At 33.0% G+C, this 14,960-nt stretch overlaps 2 protein-coding genes across 8 annotated transcripts; both read right to left on the bottom strand.

Moving 5' to 3' along the window:
• Positions 1–213: 213 nt before the first annotated feature.
• Positions 214–4,316, bottom strand: LOC146925702 (uncharacterized protein At2g39795, mitochondrial-like). The gene is made up of 3 exons (XM_085758105.1): positions 3,888–4,316; positions 1,007–1,332; positions 214–755 (listed from the first exon to the last, which is right to left on the bottom strand). The coding sequence occupies exons 1-3, from the start codon at positions 4,101–4,103 to the stop codon at positions 593–595; spliced, it is 705 nt and encodes a 234-aa protein (XP_085614231.1). The 5' UTR covers positions 4,104–4,316; the 3' UTR covers positions 214–592.
• Positions 4,317–5,029: 713 nt separating this feature from the next.
• Positions 5,030–9,672, bottom strand: LOC146925701 (uncharacterized). Of its 7 annotated transcripts, none has more exons than XM_085758102.1 (6): positions 9,029–9,182; positions 7,461–7,549; positions 7,042–7,341; positions 6,837–6,886; positions 6,657–6,709; positions 5,030–6,018 (listed from the first exon to the last, which is right to left on the bottom strand). In XM_085758102.1, the coding sequence occupies exons 3-6, from the start codon at positions 7,275–7,277 to the stop codon at positions 5,572–5,574; spliced, it is 786 nt and encodes a 261-aa protein (XP_085614228.1). In that variant the 5' UTR covers positions 7,278–7,341; positions 7,461–7,549; positions 9,029–9,182; the 3' UTR covers positions 5,030–5,571. The 7 variants fall into 7 exon arrangements, with proteins under 7 accessions (XP_085614228.1, XP_085614229.1, XP_085614227.1 ...); XM_085758103.1 differs by having other exon boundaries at positions 9,032–9,168; XM_085758101.1 differs by having other exon boundaries at positions 7,466–7,549; positions 9,032–9,168.
• Between the last annotated feature and the right edge of the window lie 5,288 nt (positions 9,673–14,960).

The raw sequence follows: 14,960 nt of genomic DNA, 5'->3' as shown, positions 1-14,960 counted from the left end.
TTATTTGATGTAAGTATGTATGTAAAGTGTATCACATCTAAATTTTAACAGGTTAGGAGGGACATGTAATTTTAGTTTGTTACACATTTAAGGTACAATACATGTATAACAACACAGTATAGATAACTGAGTCACAGCATGGTTTTCTGTTTTGTCAATTAAATCAAGGTGAATACAACTTGAATACAGATATAACTTGAACACCAATAAGTATAAGTAGAATCTTTTAAGTCATTATTTTGAAACAAGCTTAAAATAATTACAGCTCTTATTCAGCTGCTGTTCATAGATTGAAATATTATAATTATAAACATGAACAAAAGTAAAACACGTCTGACTTTTCACCGAGAATAAACCTTCCATAAAAGATAGTTTCTGACATGTTTTCACTCGTTTCTCTTTGGGAAAGGGGGTTCCGAAGCAAAAACCATAAATACAATATGGTCACTTCCTACTTACCTTATACAATTTCTACTTCTAAAGCAGTGGTGAACAAAAAGTAAGTGATTACCTTCTTTGAAATAGACTTCAGTCACAAAAGAGATATGATCTCATGGTTTATCTCATCTAGAACATTTAAATTTCAATGCACTTACTTCTTCTCGATATAAGATTTAACCTTCTCCATCCATCCTATGATCTCTGTTTTCTCCTTGTGTTTCATGTACTGATGCAAGTATTTGACAAGTTCATCATTTATACCCCTTACTTCCAAGAAATCGTAAAGACTATCCTGCAACTCATCATCCAATTCCCTGTAAAGAATCAACATTAAGAGGTGTGAACACAATTCTAAATCTAACTATCATCCAAAATTCTATTATGCAATAGTGCTATAGCCTCTATTTGACACCATTTTGTACTAAATAGCGCATCACGGAACAATAACTGATACCATTTGTTCAAATTCGGCTATAGAGTATCACTTTAGAACTACTATAGTCATTATTTAACAACACTGATTGTAAGCAAACAAGTAGAGTAAAAAATGAGTAAGTAAACTTACTCAAAGTCAGGACCAGCATAGGGCTCAGCTGTCATATTTTTGTTTTCGCGAACGAGCAGCCTTTTTATCACTATACTGTCCGGCCAAGCAGAGCACATGATTTCCAGCACATGACCATCTCCCTTGGAGATATTGACAATTAAGGTAATGTGTAGCTGCACTTCATCTGCATTAGCCACACCACCGCTTTTTTTCGGAGCAGGAACAGCTCCATCAAACATGGTGGCTTCAACCTTAATGTTTTCATTGGCAAATTGTCTTTTCAATGTAATCCATCGCTCACCGGGTCGGCCATCCACCACAAATGAACCGAACTTGTCAGTAGGCTGCAAAATAAGAACAGACCCTAATTATTCATGTCTACAAGAATGACTTTACCAAAATCCAACTGAAAAAAGCTAGAGAATTTCCCCAAACGATACTAGTTGCAAAGAATATTGTGAAAGAAAGTTACAAAACAAAATTGCAGACTTTTACAATTAAAAAGTAACAATACCTTTTAGAAATAAAAACATCATCGACTTATTGCCATCAAAATATCAAGTCTTCAAGTAAACACAAACAGTGCATTTGGCTAATGCCAAGTTTGTTTTAGATTCTAGGTTATAGATAGAAGTTTTTCAACTGTTATAAGTCTTCAACTTCTAACTCATGAAGAAACTAGATATGAGAGTTTCTGAAAATTCGAGATATACAAGTTAACTTCAATTTGAGAGAAGCTGTTAGTTAGAACTAGAGTTAAAGGGACTACTTTGCAATTTCATACAATCAATTTCAAAATACGGTTATAAAAGTGGAGTGATGTGCCAAAATAGTATATTTTCATCGGATGTCAGTGTAAAACAATGCACTTCCACAACAGTTTACACAATTAAGTAGCTCTAAATATTTTATTGGATAATTTCATCTTTTTTACAAGTACTTCCACAACAGTTTACACAAACTAGCTCTGAACATTTTGCAGCCACGACCCCTGATTATTAGGAAGAAACTACGGATGTAACACTGTAGCTTTTTCTCACAACTTAATTTTACAAAATCAGGTATGGACAGTTCCTTACCCTTTCTACCATGATAAGAAAAGCCATTATCCATTCAATTTCAACTTCTGAGAGAAGCTATTAATTAGAATTATCATTGCTATTCATTTAATTTCTTTTTCTCTTACAAACATTCCACAACAGTTTATCCAAACAAACTCTAAATATTCTATAGTTATGAAACCCGATATTTAGGAAAAAGCTAAAAATGTCGCAATGTAGATTTTTCCCACAACTTTATTTTTCAAAATCAGGCATGAGCAGCTCCTAAAAACATTCAGATTAAGACAATAGTTGGATAAATAGTTTCATTAAGTGTCTATAGCGCTTATGTACAAACCATATCTATAGCAAGTTAAGTTAAACTTACGAGAGAAGCCTACTAATTATAATCATCATTACTATTATAAAATCACTTCATCTATCTTGTTTTTCTCTTACTATGTTCTTCAACAACAGTTTATCCGCACTAGCTAACCATTTTGTAGCTATGAAACCTGATTGTAGGAAGAAGCTAAAATGTAACAATGTAGCTTTTTCTCACAACTTAATTTTTTAAAATCAGGCATGGGAAGCTCCTAAACACATTTTAGGAAGAAGCTAAAATGTAACAATGTAGCTTTTTAAAACTAAGACTCTGTTTGAATAAAGGGCAGCCTGGTGCACTAATTGGTGTATTGTACGCAACCTTCCCTTGTTTTTTACACAAGATGTTTCCAGGACTTGACCTCGTGACCTTTCAGTCACGTGACAACAAGTTTACCGTTGCGCCAAGGTTCCCACTTTAAGACTCTGTTTGAATAGACAACTTAATTAAGTGTTTACAACACTTTTCGTCTAAGTGCTTATGTATAAACCATGTCTATAACAAAATATAAAGAATCTTTTTGATTGGCTTATTTGAGCTTATCTACCAACATAAGCACTTGGAGACTTTTTGGTAGAGCTTATGAAAAAAACTTATGACATGTTCATAAAATGTTTTCAGCTTATTTTCATAAGCTCTGACAAGATAGCTTATGAATACAGCTTGTAGCCTATACAAAAAACAGTTTAACTTTATTTCATATTTTGTTATAGAAATAGCTTCCACCTCAGTTTTTCCAAACTAGCTCCAAATATTTTGTAGCTACGACGCCTGATTTTTAGGAAAAAGCTAAAATGTACCAATGTAGCTTTATCCTAAAGCTTAATTTTACAAAATCGGTTATGAGCAGCTAAACACATTCAGATGAAGACAATGTTAGGATAAAAAACTTGATGCATAAACTACGTCTATTACAAAAGATGAAGGGTCTGTTTGAATTGACTTATTTGAGTTTATCTACTGGTATAAGCAATTGGAAATTGTTTGGAATAACTTAAGAAAACGGCTTATGACTTATACGGACACAATTTAACTCATACAAAAACAAGTAAGTAGTTCCTAAACCGTTTTGAGCTTATTTTCATAAGCTCAAGATAGCTTATGAAAACAGCTTATAGCTTATACAAAAGCCAATTTAACTTTATTTCATCTTTAGTTATAGTAATAGATTATACATAAGCGCTTATCATGATAAGCACTTACTTTAATAAGCTACAAATTAAGTTGTTTATCCAAAAACAGGGAAATTAAAATCAAATTATTTTCATATATAAATTGTTTACGTAAGCCATCCAAGAGAGTTTAGCTTATGCAAGTATATAAGTTCAAATAAATTCAATCCAAACTACCTTAAAAAAAGTAAAAAGTTCTGATTTTTTCCATGATTCTAACAAGAACAAAGCAAATTCTAACAACCCATTTTCCCATAACAAAAACCCATTACACAAACAACAAGAGAAAAAAAAATACTTACAGGATTGGAAGGAGAAGAGGTTTGAAGCTCGTACTGAATTTCATTACGAAGAAGTCTGGAAATGTTACCTTCGAAAGCTTCTTTGCGCATTTGGGAGATGTAAGTTCTTCTGGAGATGATTTGAGAAGAAGGAGAAGGAGAAATGCATAGTCGTTGTTGTTGAATGGGAATTTGGTTGATTAGGGTTTTTCGGAGAGAACGAAACAAACGTGCCATTGCAGGGTTTAGAATCAGAGACAAGGGTTTTAGGATTTATAATAACCAAATGGAAATGAATCAATCTATACAACCCCAGAGATTTAAGACTATTTTTATTTTGGGGGTCATCAAAATGATTTTATAAATAGTTAGATAATTTTTAAAATTTTGATAAATAAATTGGCACAAATTTTTTATATATAATTTTTTATCTCTAGTTTATGAGACATTAATATTTCTTTATTTATTTATTTATTTCAAACAATATGATTTCAACTTTGGGTTTAGATCATCAACGTAGATCTTAAGATTCAATGAACGTTAAAGATTCTATATTATTTACGCTGATAATAGAAGTTGAACAAATGACTATGCAAATGAATGAAGTCCTTAACACCACGTATATTGTCTCCTTTTTGTTTTTACTATGTTTTTGTAGGATACAAAAATAATAAAATATAATCCACAAATTTATATTATTATCACTCCATGAATTACAAATTTATTAAATTGAGAGATATAATCTTAAAATTTAGAACCTCTACAAAATCTTTAGATTTAGAAATGATGGAACAAAATTGTTAATCGCCAAAATTAGAGGACCAAAAATAAATTTAAAACATCTCTTCATGTGTAGAAGAACTTTATTTATTTATTTAGAATTCATGTAGTTGGTTTGAAAGAGATAACTACTAAAGTAGTAAATATAATTGAAATATTTAAAAAATTTCTACTTAAAATATTAGTAATGAAAACTTCGTATCAGTAACACGATAACCAACTAAAAAATTTCTCATCAATTAATGCCCTTAACCCACTTAACTTTTTTCTTACACATACAAAGAGGGAGTAAGTTGTTTTATTGAGCTGTAGTTGATAGCAATTATAAACTAAGTGTTTGACTAAATCAATAGAAAGTTATTCTAACAAGATACCAACAAAAATTTTAAGAAGAAATATCCACATTCAATATCTCAGTTCTTCCATCTCTCCAATTTTGGATTTACATTATATCATCTATAGGAAAGAAGCAAAGTGAACTGCCTCTAATAGAAACTACCAGGATTTTCAGTCAAAACACAACCAACCCTTTCATAGGGGGGATGCCATCCATGATGCATCCAAATTAATATCTCAAGACAACATGATCATGGCTTAGAAAATATCAATCAATTTCATGCATTTTGTACATGATTGTAATGCATAAAGCATAAAGCATAAAATCAAACTAATGCACCAAAGATAGCTTTCCCATTTAAAATTTCCTTCCTTACAATAAACTCAAAATCTTCCCCTTAGTCGAAGCGGGACGACAGGTCAGTATCCTGTAAGGCATAATTTAATAACTATTCTCTTCTTAAGGAAAGCATGCCAATGAGAGCCCTGTACTACAGCTTCTGATAAATTATGTACTCTTTAATTCAAAAAAGTCCGTAAGATCCGAGCATCTTAAGAAGCTCTTCCACTTTGATTCTATTTCTTCCACTTACTCTTCCCTTTTTTCCAAAGCCCTCCTTTCCCTTCCCCTCCAAACTCGCAAACAAAGCCTAAGAAAAGAACTTGGAGTTGCCACCGAACCCTTACTTTCTTCATCTAATTCTGTCCTTGACTTGAGAGAATTATCCTTACCAACACTGTCTTGTTCGACTGGTTTAATAGTTACTGAACCGCCACTCGTGTTACTTGGTGCAGACAAATTTATGGCTTTTTTCTCATCACCAGCTACCTGATTTGTGTCTATGTTACTGGTTGATTGTTTCTTTTTTACAACAGCAATCTCCTTTACAGTCTCTTCAAGTTTCTCAAGTCTCTCTTTCATCTCTGACAGCTGGGGATCAGGTTTATCCTTTTCCTCAGGGGGATTTAGTTCCAATTCTTTTTCTTTCTCCTTTGCTTCTTCTTCTTCCTTCTGCTTCCTTTTCTCCTCCACTTCCTATGAAGTGATTTGGAGAAAATTCATTATCAAAAGGCAAAATCAACTCCAAAGGATGATAGTATTATTGCTAAACATAAACCCTTTTATTCACAAAGTACCAGCAAGAAACAGTTTCAGCAAATAAAAAAGGATATATAATCCAGGACATATTATACTCCTAATAAATAGTATTAGTAAAAAAGCACAACACCCCATATATCTCATGCAACAATAGACCAAACATTATATAGAATTCATTTAGAAGTTCAACTAAATTTCAAAATTTTTCATAATGTATAGTTCCTAAACTTGTATTGTATCTCATTAGTTCTCACTTCTCAGCATACAATTCCACCATGATGCAGCAACAAATAATTGCACAAGACATGATTTATTTACAACCAGTGTCTAGCTAGGAAAAAGAAAAGAATCAGATACATTGAATATTCTAACAAAAATTCGGTTACACTTAAGTTACAACCTAAAGGGTTCCATAAAGAGTACATTAAAATGGACCCCTGAATTGATATGGTAAAATTTGAAGAGACATAAGTGATAAGATGATCCAATTATCCCATGCATCTTACCAGCATTTCTATAATGCACAAAAAATTCACTCTTACATTACAATCATTACAAAGGAAAAAGAAACTTACCGCTTCCATTCTTCTGATTTCATAACGAGCATACTGAGCCACCAAATATACAGCTGAAGCAGTAAAGAAAAAAAGTTTGTAGTTAGATGTCGGCATTAGATTTTTTTTATAGAAAAAACGATGAATAACAATAAGCTCAAGTTCAATGCTTGGAGAAAAGCTTCAAATATGCTATCATACCCAAGGAAGGCATGCAGGCAAAAAAAAATTGCACAAGATGGAAATCAAACCTGATCAAGAAAGACAGAGATGCAAAGTAAGAATTTCTATTTATATTTTTGGTTATCCATAAACATTGTAACCAAATACAGGAGGGTTACTTAATCATGAAGGTGTTCAACGAAATGCGAGAAAAATTAAAAGATCATCAAAAGGGGATAAATACCCAAACTTTTTCTTCTTTGGGGGATCAGTGAAAAGCATCTTGAGGGCAGTCATCATGTTGAGATTTTCGAGCTGCTGATACCTTTCATCAGTGATGACGACCTTGTTATTGTTGTTGTTGTTGTTCTTTGCCGAAGTACAAAAGGCACTTCTCTGGGCAGATTTGTTGCATAATGATGTTGTTGGATAAAGCTTGAATTGCACAAAGCGCAACCACCTCCTTCCGCTGCCAAACATCCTCTTTTCACTCTAAAAGTCCCAGCTAATTTTTTATCATTTCATTGGAGCAATGTTGTTAAACCTGTACCAATCATCAGCTCAGTCAAAACAGTGGGTCGGTAAATCATTGGTCAAATCAATGGATCCAAAAAATTGTTACAAAACATATTTAATTTTAAAAATTATTTTAAGAAAACATACCACACCTTCAAAAACCACAACACAAATTAACATAATTACACCAACTCATTCTTCAAATTCAAAACCATGGCAATGACGTAAGAGCCAAGCTGAACAAAAAGCAGATGAAAATTTTACATATCAAAAGCTCAAATAAATAATTATAAACATAAATAAACAACACTTGTTTTATAATTTGATTGCAATACAAACTCACAAATATCAAAACAACTGCAATAATCCATAATTTATTTATGCCAAAGGTTTCAAACATGGGCACTCTCGATATATATTTCCAGTCACACACATAAATATATAATATATACTGAATTACATATAACATAACAACACAAACACACACACACACACACACACACACACACACACACACACAAAAACACATATAATTTCCTAATTATTTTGCCTAATTCCTTAGCCTTTTAACACATGCACACATATATTAGACAAATCTAATCATGTTAGTCCATGACAATAGAAATTAGGAATTACATTCCCTTTATTATACTTCACATCCTTAAAACTTAAAAAGCTTTTAGTGTCATTTTTATCTCCTATCGGGTGTAATACATATCTGAACCTAAACCTCATTTCCTTCAAGCATAATTGATATACTCATTTGAGAATACAATTGATATACAAAATTTCTTTCAGCTTGTCGTGCTTTGCTATGCCCTTCTCCGATTGATTTGAGCATCTATATCTCCTTCTCTTGTCGATTTTAATGGTACCATAGTTGCTCCAATGCATGAACAAATAGGAATTAAATGCAGAAATAATGACATAACAGTGTATTATTGATGATGAAAAAGGACGTTGCAGTAGGGAAGGAGATCCCTAACTACCCACAACACTGCTCCTTCAGAGAAAGGAATTTCTCTGCCCAAACCTTCTAAGGTTGTAACTGAAAAGTAATGAACGCCCTCTCTCACTATCCCAATCCTTCATATAACTGTCATTCCCCTCTAACAAACCCGGTACCTAACAGTATGCCTACAATTTCTCCTAATGTTGACGACTATTAGCTGTTCCAGAGTATCAAGCCATGACCTCTTCAAGAAAATAAAAACTCAAGCATTGCGTATAGCTTTTAGCACAATGGGAGCACATGTGTCGAGACAATAATGTCGACGACAATGCAGTTCTCTACTATTATATGTAAAAACATGCAAGTGATAACTAAAAGTAAACAATGCATTATGTGAGGCTAAAAGCACGACCTTTGTCAATGTAGTAGCACTGACACATTAAATTGAAGCAGTATCTTGTGTCCAACACATGCGCTTACATCAAAATTATTCGATTTTTCGAAAATATTACTGGTGTCAATGCGTCAGTGTCAATGTCGTGTCTGTCCGGTGTTCAAGTTAGTGCTTCATAGTTAATCTAAAAAATTACACATGCATTTTAAATAAACTCAAGAAATAGGATATTCCATCAATTCAACAACTCAATTAACAATTTCAATCCAAAATCGCATGAAACAAAATGAAAAAAATAGATTAGATTAGGATTTTCTTAATAGAAATGAAGAAAACAGTGAAAAGGTGAATGGGAAGAAGAGAACACACCACCAAATGAAGAAGAAGGAGGCGACAGCAGCAGCTTGGTCGGAGACGGAATGGACGGCGCCGGAGATGGGACGGCGGCGCGAGTTGAGATTTTACTGAGAATTTTATTAATCGAAGAAATCGAAAAAATGAGACTTGAGAGAGAATCAAATTTATTTATTTATTTATTTTGACAGATTCAAATTTATTTTTATTTAATAATGACTAAGCTACTTTAAAAAATGTTCCAATATAATATTGACAAGTGGACTACTTAATCCACATCAGACCCATTTTGCTTCCGTTAAACCCCCCAAAACATGAAAACGTAACAACCGTGAAAACATATCCTATTAATCAAATATGAAAAAGATTTGGAATCAGCCTCCTAAAATTAATACTATTGGTGGTGGTTCTGAAACCTTTAATACGATACGACAAGGATTTGAAATCAACCTGTTGGAAGTAAAAAAAATATAAAGTATAGCTGTGGTACCTTTTTTTTTTTTTTTAACCAGGCTGACAAGAGTGGTGGTTTTCCGTCGATAAAGCTTGTAACTACCGGAGTAAGGGACAAAAAACTATGAGCAGTGGTGGTGGTGGAAGAAGGATAATGGTCTCAGACAGTAAGTTGTTTTCGTTGGAGAACAAGAGAGGAAACACGTCAGCGTTTAAATAAAAATAAATAAAAAAATAACACGTGGCACCTGAGGTGCCACGTCAGCGTAGATCAAGTCAAAATTGATCTTAGGGGGCAAAACTGCCACAAGTGCAAAACTTAAGGGATGATTTTGTAGTTTTTTTTTCTTAGGGGGCCAAAATTGCAACTTTGGGAAAGTTAGGGGGCTACAACTACTATTAAGCCTATAATAAAGTGTGTCATATTTAATTTTATACCTATGTATAGACTTATTATCTCATATCCATAATTGTGTCAAATAGATAATCATAGTTAGTTTGATTTTTTTTTTGTAATTTTAAAGAAAAAATCATTTATATTTTGAATAAGAAACAACGCAAGTTCCATGAACACAGAAATGATTATGCTGGGATTAAACGTCATCAACCTGCTTATACGTATTCTCGGATTAGTGTTGCGGATCCTAATTATCAATTGATATTATCACATATTGCTCGGCAACATCATTCGTGTCCAAATGATGTCGTGATTTCTATTGGGTCGTTCAATCGTCGATTTCCCAAACTATTAAACGATCCAATAGTCGATTGTATCGTTGTATAGCTGATTTCCCAAGTTATTAAACGATACAAAAGCTTTGGGTTCAAATATTCAAAGTGATTATCAAAACCTAAATTCCATGTCTAGAACACAGTGAGATCGGAAAAAATTAGTTTGACAATTTTTATCTTCGGCTAATTTACTGACAGACATTAAATTACATGATAATTTTGGAACATGAAGAACATTTTCAAGAGATAACTCTGGAGACAACACAACTGACCCTTTACCTGCAACGACTGAAAAAGAGCCATCTGCAATTTTTATTTTTTGATTACCTGCACATGGACTGTATGAAGAAAACAAAGTGGACTCACCTGTCATGTGATCAGAGGCACCTGAATCTACTATCCAAGCATTATTGGGACTGGCACTAAGAAAAGTAGAATTCCCTTTTGTTGCTATAGAGCAAGAAAGAGTTGGAGACTCGAGGAGTTTGTACAACTTGTCTAGTTGTTCCGTAGTGAGTTGAAGCTGAGTTGAAGAGGATTGCTGCCCTTGATCAGAATTACTAGCCTGAAATGCACAATCACCTTTCTTCTTCCAGTTAGGAGGTTTGCCTTTGAGCTTCCAACAATTTTCACACGTATGCCATTCGCGTTTGCAGTAATCACACCAAGGATTGTTTAACATTTTATCATGAATAACCTCTGCCATCTTTAAAAGAAGAGAGCAACAAACAACCACCAAAGCCAAATTGCTGGCAAACTATAATCAACAGTGTGAATCAAAGAAAACTAAAAAACCAAGTGTCTCCAATTTGAATTTTGATCACTCAAATGGAACAAGAAAGCGCCGACGAAGAAACTGATGTAATACGACGAGAAACGACAGTCTGGAAGGCGGCGCGTGGTACACAAGCGCCGACAACGTTGCTGCGAGTAAGCCAAAATCGAAAATCGAATGATTCCCCCCCCCCCCAGTATTTTTGTGCTTACTTCATTTCCTTTCCTATAAACATATTGTCTTTTCCCGGGGAATATTACTATTTATTGTCATTTTCCTTTACACATTTGTGTTCGGAAAGTGAACTTCAATTGCCAATTTACTCCGTATGTTTTCTAGTGATTTGATTGATTTCATATATTCAAAAAGTACAACACATAAAAGTGTGTTACAACAAGTATGCAAAACACTAAAATGATAATAAGAACTTCAATAAGTATGACACAAGTATCATTCAAGGCAATAATGAAAAGCAATGCAATGTAAGACCTACATAAAACACCCAACTACTTGCGATACACAATAACTTCAGCATTTGTCATGCACAACCTGATGAGCATATACAGTTTTTTTTTTTTTTTAATTAAAGTCATTTCTTAGAGAAATAATTCTGAAAACACAAAACATCTTACATTTAACTCTGCATGCACTAGTACATTAAGGAGCTGGAGCAGTTAACCGTGTACATTATCACAACAACCCCTCAAATTGATCTCTCTTAGTTGTGTGCATTTTTCCACCACATGCATCACTTCCTTATCAGTGATATGATTACACTTTTCTAGTAACATATGCAAAAGCCCACGAGATCACATAGAGTGTTTCATCGTCAACAAATGTATGTGACAAGTTCAAAACCTATAGTCTGTGAACTTTAAAGTTCATTCCATGTAGATTCGCACTTGATAAGTACAATTGTGTAATGTTACAACATGTCCTTAAAACATGGTAAATACCTTCTTCAAACATGTCATGGCAATGCCTCAACTCAAACCACTGCAAATTGGGGAAACAATCTGCGAAGAGGAATAACTCGGTGATAGAGAGAAGTCCATGGACTGAAGCGTGTGAGATCGAGGGAAGTGAGGTTTGTGAACCTTTTGCAAAGAGATCAAGGAAAGGGTGTGTTGGTTACCAGATCGTAAGTGCAAATCGAAGTTGAGAGAAGGCAGTGTATGGGAGAGACGGCGGTGGAGAGTCTTTAGACTTTGAAGAAGTTGTTGAGAGGGTTTGAAGAAAATTATTGAAAAAGTTGTTTGATTGATATAGTTGTGCCTATAGAGTTTATGGATTTGCCACGTAATTTTTTAAATTGTAAAGAAGACTCTCTTCCGTTTAGATAGTTGGATTTACCTAGAAATGCCAAATATTGGAAATAATTTCTAGATCACCTTAGTCGTAAATTGAATTTATTTGAAAAATATCTTGGTGGTTGTGTTGTGTTGATTAACTCGGTTTTTAATTCATTTCCTATTTTTTATCTTTCTCTTTTGAAGATCCCAGTTGGGGGTGTGGAAGATTGGGCATATCTAAAGGATGTTTCTTTGGGGAGATGTGAGAGGAGGTAGGAAAATTCGTTTGGCCTATTAGCCAAGTGGAAATGTGGAGTTTACTCCAAAAGTGACGGTGCTTTTGGAAGGAAGTTATTGTTGCTAAATAGGCCAAATACCTCTCTGGGTCCTTTAAGTTTCACGTTTGTAACAGATAGGTCCTTTAAGTTTCAAAGGTTACAGATAGGTTCTTTAAGTTTCTAAGGTTTCAGATAGGTCCTTTAAGTTTCGAGTTTGTTTCAGATAGGTCCTTTCTATCAACCTCCGTTAAGGACCTATCTGAAACCTTAGAAACTTAAAGGACATATCTTTAACCTTTGAAACTTAAAGGACCTATCTGTTACAAACGTGAAACTTAAAGGACCCAGGGAGGTATTTGGCATGCTAAATATGACTACCAGGTTAGGATCGCTTGATCGAGGTGGTAGAAATATTTAGAAAGGGAAATACTTAGAAAGGATAGTAGGGCTATGTTTGACAAGGCCAAAAAAAACTAGTTTGGCTCTGTTTGGTAAAAATAGCGAATAGTTGATAGCTTATAACTGATAACTGTTAGTTTATAAGCTAATTGAAGTGTTTGATAAAATTAGCAGTTCAACTGACTCTCGCGGGCAATTTATTCGGGCTCAAACGAAATGGCAGCGGGTAAATATGACAGTTTTGGAGGGGGAGGCAGTAGCCTTACTCGAGGCCCTTCACTTTGCTGATGCAAACAGATGGGACTGGGTTGCCTTCGGGTCCGACTCATCTACTCTAGTGCATGCTCTATCGTCTCAGGGTCACGGTGATTCAGAATTCTGTGCTATTGTTTCTAGTATTATTTATCAGTTAGCTTTACATTCCAACTTTGAGGTGAAGTTTATTAGGAGACAAGCGAACATGGTTGCTCATACTTTAGCTAGGGCGGCCTGTTCTTGCCTTCTTGGGCTAGTCACCATATTTTTGATTCTTATCCTTCTTGTATTGAACATTCGTTGATTAATGATAATAGTTAATTTTGCTTCGGTCAAAAAAAAAAATTCATAATAAAGTTTATATAAGTTGATATTTAACTCTAAAAAAAAACTTGATATTTAAGTACTTTTTTAAAAGTAATTTAAATTTATAAATTTAATATATTTTTATATTATAAAGTAAATTTTATTCACTAAATTTTTTACTTGATATTTATTTTTATTTGAGTGTTTATACTTTACTCAACAATTAAACATAACAATTGATCGTTATCATCCTTTCAAAAAAATTGATCGTTATCATAATGTATTATTATTATTATTATTATTATTATTATTATTATTATTATTATTATTATTATTATTATTATTATTATTATTATGTGAATTATTAATAACACAAAACAAAAGTATTTTTAACAAGTGAGGTGTATATATATTTTTTTTTTGAGGAAAAGTGAGGTATATTATTTTTTAAAAAGAAAAACACACAACGGAGGTATATATACATATTTTTGTCAACAAAGGCAAGAGAGATAAATAATAACGAGGCATGCAACCAAAAAAACTGATGAATAAACAAGGCAGGCATATTTATTACGGAAGTGTACGTTTGAATTAAATTATAAAAGGGAATGGATTTTACATAAATTAATAAGGGTAAAGATGGAAAAAATATGATAAGTTATAAGCTATAAGCTCAAACGCTACTTGAAATAGCGTCTGAAAAATAGCTTATAAGCTCGTGAAATAAGTTATAAGCTCGTTGTAAAAAACTATTACCAAACAGAGCTTTTTTTGTCAGACGAGCTTATAAGCTATCCGCTATAAGCTATAAGCTCGTTTTTCGGCCTTGCCAAACAGAGCCTTTATAATAGATAGTTTATAAACTTGTCTAACAAAAAAAGCCATGTTTATTATAGTGTTAATATATTTCATTTTTGCTTTAAAAAAAAAAACAAGTTATTTTTTTGCTTTAAAAACAAGTTATTATATTTTCAATGTTTCTTCTCAATCCTCATGCGTGCATATGACGACTTTTCCACTTTCGAATACTTATGTTTAAGTGGCATACAATTTTCTTTTTGTTCCATATATACGACCTTTGTTTTTACTTGTAGCCTTTATGATATTAAAATAAAATTTTATACTTTAATGTTTTTTAAAAAAAACTTTATGCTTTAATTTTTTGTGAAGTATAAAAACTGAATTGGAATAAATTTAAAATATAACTATAACAAAAAATAATAAGTTAATAATCTTTATATAATACAAAAGCTTACATCTTTGAGCAAAAGTACACGTGGCATCTTCATACTCCCCATTTCATTTAATGTTTTTCCATCAACCAATCAAAGTGGATCTTGACTCATTCATTTTCTATTAGCCAATCAAAATTGAATCATGACTCACTTATTTTTCACCAACCAATCAAAATTGATCATGATATGATTTTTTCCCTATATATAGACAATTTGATTTTT

Source organism: Medicago sativa, chromosome 4, assembly GCF_051527215.1.
Source record: "Medicago sativa cultivar Bolivia chromosome 4, Bolivia_mono, whole genome shotgun sequence".
Lineage (NCBI taxonomy): Eukaryota > Viridiplantae > Streptophyta > Magnoliopsida > Fabales > Fabaceae > Medicago > Medicago sativa.
The sequence above is the reverse complement of the archived record's forward strand: the minus strand, read 5'-3'. Positions and strand labels throughout refer to the sequence as shown.